Source organism: Marmota marmota, unplaced genomic scaffold (genome assembly GCF_001458135.2).
Source record: "Marmota marmota marmota unplaced genomic scaffold, marMar, whole genome shotgun sequence".
Lineage (NCBI taxonomy): Eukaryota > Metazoa > Chordata > Mammalia > Rodentia > Sciuridae > Marmota > Marmota marmota.
In genome coordinates, this window is record NW_026000241.1 from 7,294,946 (window position 1) to 7,302,910 (window position 7,965).

The window sequence follows — 7,965 nt, forward strand, 5'->3', positions numbered from 1 at the left end:
GGGGGTGGGAGGGGGAGTACAGGAGCAGGGGGGGGTCAGCTTAGCACTGTGGCCATCAATCTGGGCTCCCACCTGGTCCCTACCCACGCTGTCCAACCTCAGGCACATGATTTTGTCTCCCTGAGCCTCAGTTTCCCCAGCAGCCTCCAAAATGAACAGCAACAAGACATCAGCCCCTGTGCGGGCATTTCCTTCCCATTTCTGTCTCCTAGGAACCCAGAAGATTGGAACTGTCAATCATTCCCAATTTAGGTGGGGAAACCGAGGCACAGAACGAAGCGATGGCTTGCCCAGGATCTCACTCTTACCAGCCGCAGGGAGGGGGCTTGAACCTGGACTTGGGCAGGTCGAGCTCACTTAGTTCCCATACAGGACACATGGCTCTCAGCCCCACAGTGCCAGCCACAGCCTCCTCCCTCTCACTGGCCTCCCCAACCAGGCAGCACATGCCATTTGGGTGCTGGTGACACTGCTGTCACCCACAGACATTCACATCAGCTATGATCCCTAACCTCCATCTCTCCTCTGTGACATAGCCAGCCGCTCCTTGGTGTGTCGCCTTGGCCTTCCGGGCTGCCCCTTGCTCACCTGGGCTCTCCCCTCATCTCTCAAAAGTTCCATTCCCCTCTTTGATAATCTGGAGGAAATGATTTTGCCCCTTTTTCTGTTTGAGACTCACTCTGAGAAATGCTCAAAGACACACACACCGATGTAGGTAGGACAGGGGACCGAGGACCAGGAGGCTCTGCCAGCACAGCCTATCACAGCTGAAACTCAAGGACCAAGGGAAGGAAGGCAGGGCAGGTGCCTCCTCCCCATCTGCTTTTTATTGTGGTAAAATTTACATAACATTTACCTTTTTTGTTTGTTTGTTTGTTTGTTTTGGGTGCTGAGGATTGAACCCACAGTATCACTCTACCATTGAGCTACACTCCCCAGGTCAAATTTATCATTTTAAACTACAATTCAACTGGACATGGTGGCTACACAAGAAGCTGAGACAGGAGGTCTGAAAGTTAGAGGCCAGCCTCAGCAACTAAGCAAGACCCTGTCTCTGAAAAAAATAAAAAGGTTAAAAAAAAAAAGGGCTGTGGCTAAGTGGTAGAGAGCTTGCCTAGCATGTGTGCGGCACTAGGTTCAATTCACAGGAGCACATATAAATAAGTAAAATAAAGGTCCATCGACAACCAGGAAAAAAATATTAAAAAAAAAAAGGTCTGGGAATGTAGCTTAATGGTAGAGCATCCCTAGGTTCAATCCCCAGTACCACACAGTAAAAAAAATAAATAAATAGTGTATGACTCAGTGGGATTAAATACATTTTACATTATTGTGCAACCAAGGTTCATCCACATTGTGACATGGTTCAGAGATTCATTCTTTTTTATGACTGAGTAATATTCCATTGTTTAGATCTAAGCTTTATTTTCATTTTTTGACAGTGCTGGGGATAGAATCTAGGGCCTCCCATGTGCTAAGCAAATGCTCCACCACTGAGCTACACCCAGTCTTGGATCTAAGTTTTTAAAGATTAGAGTCTTCTGTCAAGGGCACCCATTTGCCCCTTCCCTAAGCATAAATATTTCTGTGCTAGCAACATTCATAGTATTCGCTGTATAGATGCTGACCGGTTAAAGGTAAATGAAGAATGAACGGTACAGTTTGGCTAGAGCAACTCTGAGGTGTGATACATCCGGGCTCTGACATGCCAGGTCTCTATCAGCTGCACGACCAACTAGTCTCCCCCTCCTCTCTGAGCCTTGCTTCCTCTCTATAAATGTGCAAAACAGTAATTATAGCCAAAACTGCTTCTAGCATGAGCCGCCGCGAGTTAGGCTGACCAAGATTCAAATTCCAACTCTGNACCCCTGGGGTGGAGAGGAAGCGCTAATTAGAAGGGGACCCAGGGGTGTCCAGGGGCTCTGCATGGGGGGAAGGTTGCCGGGGAATGCGGAGACAATCCCGCGGTGGGGAGGGGTCCGGGGCTGGGGGTGGGTCTCAGGATGAGGGAGGAGGCGCTGGGAACCAGGGCTAGGGGAGGGGCACCCCGAGTTTGGAGAGAAGAGACGCCCAGTGACTGAATGGGGGACTCCGGAATAGGCACCCCTGCGTCTGAGCTGACACCCCAGGATTTTAAGTGGGGATTCCCAATTTCCAGATGAATGGAGGATTCCGGGTTGGACTGCAGTAGTGTGGGTCCCCCACCCCCCCAGATCAGCCTGAGTCCGTTGGAAAGGGGTCTTGCCCTGAGAGTGAATGGACACAGGGAAAGGGAGCCAGTCGTGTCCCTGTCATTTTGGGTTAGGTTCTGTCACATCCTGACTCAGAGAGGAGGTTCTGGGGTGCCCCATCCCAAGGTGGCCCCTGTTGTCCCACGGATCTGGAGTTGGGGTGTTGTCCTTTCTCCCAGGGAGGGTAGTTCTCTGAGTGTCCCAAATGAATGCTGGGTGGAGGGCAAGAGCTCCCAGTTCTGGATCCCCGGGACTACGACGAGGGCACTAACCCCAAGACAGGGACTGTCCCCAGCACTTCAGCATCTGTCCGCATCCTCACAGAGGGACAGACCCTTGTCTCACCCCCTTTGGTTTATATCAATGCCTGTGGAAACCCTGCTTTGGTTTGGGGGACATAAGCGCTGGCAAGTAGGGGGCTGGGACCCCAGGCCAGCCTGACTGGGAGTGACCCCCATCCTTCCGCTTTGTTCCTTTCAGCGGCATCAGTGGGAAACAGCCGGGCTGAGGAGAGGCTTGGCACTGGGCCCAAGCCAGGGACATGGAGATGGGGCAGGGAGAGAGGGGTGGATGCACTGTGGGACCCCCAAACCCAGGAGCCTCAGTGGCCCCTGGACATTCCCAAATGGAAGGTCCCCGACCGCAGGAGGTGGTGGCTTTGTGTGTGTGTCTGCTCTAGGCAGTGAGGAGGGGGTGTGCCCCAGGGGTCTAGGGTCCCCAAGAATCTGATAGGACTGTGGTGGGTGTCTTTGTCAGGAAACTTGTGCCGGGGGGCCACATCACCAGGTGGCCAACTGATGTGTGCCCACAGTCACCAAGGCCATATTAATCCACCCTGGTCTGTGCCAGGGTCTGGTATGGCAGCGTGCGTGACGGGGAGCGTGTCTGATGGTGTTCGATTCATTGAGGGGTCTCCGTGGGGGGGGCTGAGACCGAGGGCTGAGTCTTTGTGTGGAAGACGTGCCGCCTGCCTTGTGAGTACCCATATTGCCTTTCTTTGTTAATATCACTGTGAATCTGTGCGTGTGTGTCTCCCAGGGTCTGTGTCTGGGATGTGTGACTGCATGTGTGTGGCAGGGGTCCTCTCCATGTGATTGGCAGTGTGGACCCTGAGAATGGGGGGTGTGGGATGTGATCTGTGTGCAGAGTTGGGGAGCTGACCCTGGGAGAGGGTAGGCAGAGGTTGAGGTCCCCTAGGGGCAGCCCTGGATGCCTGGCTATCTTTCTCCTGCAAGGAGTTCCTCATTCAAACCCCTGTGTGTAAATACACCCCAGTTCTTAGGCCAGCAACACACACGTGTGTGCATTGCCCCTGCTGAGGGGCACTCGGATCGGATCCACACACCAGAAATGACACTGGGTCCTCTCCATCCACCTAGTGCATGAACCTGCTGGGGCTCCCACACAGGATGTCCACACCCCACAGGGTGAATCTGCATGTGCACCCTTGCCTGGCACCCTAGATGCACACCCAGTCACCCACAGAAACGCCTGCTAACAAACTCACCCTCACTCGGTGCTCAACAAGACAGGAGGTGGGAGTGAGAGAGGGGAGACACACACTCTCATACTGATCCAGACCACCCCTCCCCCAGCGCCCTGCAGGCCCCTACTTGCATATGCATGAGGCTCATGCATCATTCATGAGGGGACGGGCCCCAGACAGCTGTGTAAATGCTCACCTCTGGTGGCCCTGGGGAGGAGGTATTTTAAGAGAAGGGTGTGGGTGTGAGGGTGTAAGTGGAAGGCAGTGGGAGGGTGAGGAGGGCAATGTGCACCTGAAACTGTCACCATGTTGGATCACCTCAGGATATTTTTAGTGTGTACATGAGGCTTTGTGTACAAGGAACTGTCTTTAAATTTAACATGTCCAGGACTTTACAATCTTAGCTCATTTCCTTCTCAAGATAGCCTGATGAGGTGTGTGCTGGATGATCCTTATTTTAAAGATGGAGAAACTGAGGCACAGAGAGATGGAGCAACTTGTCCAAGATCACACAGCACAGTGTGTAAGGAATAAAGACAGGGTTTGAAGTGAGGTCATTTGGATGTAATCTGAGCTCTGAACCATATGATGTGCATCTGCACGTGTGTGTGTTTGTGTGTGTGAGAGAAAGAGGGTATTTTCTGGCTTTGTCCCCACCCCACCCCCAGCCCTGCTGAGGCAGGCACAACCATTGGGATACCCCATGCTTGCTTAGGGGTTCCAAGCGGGAGAAATGAGGGCAGCTTGGGATGGAGGCAGAGGTTGCTGAGGTTTAGAGATTGGTAGTTGTGGTCACTGGCTCAGGGCCTTGACATGTGCTATGCTGTGCATTCTGAAGCAAACTGCTAGCCCTCTCTGGGCCCCGAGGCACCATGTGAGTAGGCTGGAGGCAGGGACCCACGTGGTGGGCAGTGCTGCTGCATTAGCACCTCAGAGTTCAGCACCACGGACAGGTCCCTCACCAGCTCTCAGCAGGGGCCTCTGGGAACTGGGAAGGAGAGCTGAGAAGAACAGCTGGTCCCCCCATGGCCTCTCATTCTAGACTCTACCCACAACTCGGTCTTCAGGGCTATTCTTTTATAGGGGTGTGGTTTGCATGTGACATTCTAATTTTCCATCTGCTCCCACCTTCTCCAGCCCCACTGAAGGGTGGGGTTCCAGAGGGGTGGGAGGCTTTGGGGAGGAGCCACCTCCCTGGGAGAATGTACCGTCTGAAAGGACCCAGCTGTGTCCAGCACCTGGAATGGACTATGATGACAGTAGATTTTGAGTAATGGCTGAGGCCTCTGGACCACGGCCCCTACAGAGAGCTGGGCCCACACTGCAATTTCTCTGCAAGCCGCAGAAGCTTCTTCACCAGACTGTGTGAAGTCAGGGGGAGGCTGGGGTGGGCAGGGGTGAGGCCCCTTCCTCCAGCTGGGACTTGGCAGCTCCTCAAATATCCCAGAAACCAAGAATAGACTCTTGGTGACAACCAAATCCTGGAATTGAAGCTGAGAATCGTGTCAGTCAGCAAACCCAGATTAAAGGCTGGCTTGGAGGCTCGCCTGCTGCCTGGACGGGGGACCTGGGAAGACCAGGACTGGCTGCTGCCCTCTAGGAGCTCCCAGTCTGATAGGGGAGGTTGACTTTAAAAATAGGACTTCAGTCTTGCCCGTGTTATGCTCAATAATATTAGCAACAGCTAAAATGTACTCCTTCGTGCCAGGCAGATTCTAAGCATTTTATATATATATTGACTCACTATTCCTTCCAACCATCTGATGTTATCCCCATCTGACCCACAAAAAGAGAGAAAGTACAGAAAAGTTAAACTACTTGCCCAAGGTCACACAGCAAGGAACAGACAGACGGTCAACCCCCTGGTCTGATTCACTCCACCACCCATGTTTCTGGCCATGAGGCTTTGGTGCTAGGATTCTGAAGCCAGGTGGCCCTGGGTTTGAATCCTGGCTCAGCTCTTGTTTGCTCACTCTGTGACCTTGAGTGACACACTGGCCTCTCTGGGCTCTAGTTCCTGATCTGTAGAGTAGGGGGGATTTGCTCCTTCCATGTGGCATGTCTGGGAGGACAGTGCTGTGACTCATCCCTCCCTTCCTCTGCATTTCCTTCTAGGTTCAGGATGGGGGCCACATCTGTCTGGGTCTCAGGCCTCCTGATGCTGCAGATGCTGCTGTTTGTGACCGGGAATCAGGGTGAGTTGACTTGTGGGGAGAGAATCTTTTCACTTTGCAGCCACAGCCAGGGATCTGGGGGATTGATGAGATGGGGCTGTTACATTCCAGAGCCTTCTCCTGCTGGCCCTCTGGCTTGATCTAAAGAATAAAACAAGAATAGATGAAAAAAGGTCTTTGAACAGTCAAAAGAGAACAAGTTACCTGAGAGGTTATTTTTAGTCATTACCAGCAGAAGCTGGAGGTTCCCACCTCTCACCGTTTTTGCTGAAATGAACTGAAAAGGGAAAGAACAGCATTGCGAATCCTGCAGAGATTGATTGGTGATGTCTGCCATAAGAGGGCAATGGAGATAAAGGTGTGTGCGCTTCTCTTGGCATCTCCCCAAAGGTGACCAAGAGCCCAGGCTTTAGAAATCCATCAGTGATCTGCTTAGTGGCCTTAGGCAAATATATGATCTTTGAGTTTTAATTTCCTCAACTCCCCAAAAAGAAGACCAGACATCACACTCTCTGAAGATGATTATGAAAATGAAGCTGGGCGTGGCGGCGCACGCCTGTAATCCCAGCAGCTCAGGAGGCTGAGGCAGGATGATCATGAGTTCAAAGCCAGCCTCAGCGACTCAGGGAGACCCTATCTCTAAATGAAAGACAAAAAAGGGCTGAGGATGTGGCTCCATGGTTAAGTGTTCCTTGGTTTAATCGCAGTACAAAAAAAAAAAATAGAAAAAAGAAAATCAATAAGCTAATTCCTATAAAGTGCCTGTTATAAAGGCACTCCACAAACGACCTTTTCCTTCTAATGACTTCCTCTTGCTTAACATTTTTTATATACTTTTATTTATTTGTTCATTTATTTATTTTTTATGTAGTGCCCAGGAATCAAACCCAGTGCCTCGTGCATGCTAGGCTAGCGCTCTACCACTGAGCCACAACCCCGGCCCCTTGCTTAACTTTTGAGAAAAACAAGTCTCAGAGAAGGAAAGTGACTTTCCCATGGCCACATAATCAGTGATACTGGAAGTCAAATCCCCATCCCTGGGCTGGGGCTGGGGCTCAGTGGTAGAGCGCTTGCCTAGCACATGTGAGGCACTGGGTTCGATCCTCAGCACCACATAAAATAAATTAAAAAATAAAATAAAGGGATTATGTGCAAAAAGCTAAAAAAAAAAAAAATCCCCATCCCTATAAGAAGAGGCCTCTAGAATTCATTTGTTTGCCAGGGCCTGGCACCTGGCCTGTGAGTGCCCTGCCCCTGAGCTGCATACCGGGCCCTGGAGTCTACATTTCATTGGAGACAGAACCGCAAGGGGATTGAACCCTCCCTCTCCCCTTCTGCCCATTAAACCTCACGGAGCGGAGCGGGCCCCCATTGCGCTGTGACACTGTGTGGCCACCCTAGGCTCTCTGGCCTCCACCTTTCCACCTGTAAAGGAGGGGAGTGGCGGTGCCCTGCTGGTCCTTGCCCCTGAGGCATGCCCTCTCTCTGCCTTCTCCATCCCAGGCACACAGGAGGCCACCGCTGCTGCCATTGAGAAGGGGCTCCACATGCAGAAGGTGGGGTCTGGGTCGGTGCGGGCTGTGCTGGCAGAGCTGGTGGCCCTGCCCTGTCTCTTTACCCTGCAGCCACGGCCGGGTGCAGCCCGAGACATCCCTCGGATCAAGTGGACCAAGGTGCGGACGGCATCGGGCCAGCGACAGGACTTGCCCATCTTGGTGGCCAAGGACAATGTGGTGCGGGTGGCCAAGGGATGGCAGGGCCGAGTGTCACTGCCCTCCTATCCCCGGCGCCGAGCCAATGCCACGCTGCTCCTGGGGCCACTGAGGGCCAGCGACTCCGGGCTCTACCGTTGCCAGGTGGTGAGGGGCATCGAGGATGAGCAGGACCTGGTGCCCCTGGAGGTGACGGGTCAGTTGGGGGCAGGGAAGGGACTGAGGTTGGGAGGGGGCAGAGCCTGAAGCCTGCCACTGAGAGTCACCTTAGAAATCACTCATTGTATAGGGAGGGCTTCCCTTTCAACTGTGATAACATCAAGAAGGAGGTCTCCAAAGTCCTACCTTATCTTTTTTTTGGC

General features: G+C 52.6%; 1 protein-coding gene across 1 annotated transcript in view; it reads left to right on the top strand.

Annotated features, from left to right (window-relative positions):
- Positions 1-5,794: 5,794 nt before the first annotated feature.
- The window catches only part of Ncan (neurocan), a 24,965-nt gene continuing 22,794 nt past the window's right edge, over positions 5,795-7,965 (top strand). The window contains exons 1-2 of the mRNA XM_048795421.1: positions 5,795-5,912; positions 7,395-7,799. Of these exons, the coding sequence (XP_048651378.1) occupies positions 5,840-5,912; positions 7,395-7,799 (478 nt within the window). The 5' untranslated portion in view covers positions 5,795-5,839. The remainder of the gene's footprint in view (positions 5,913-7,394; positions 7,800-7,965) is intronic.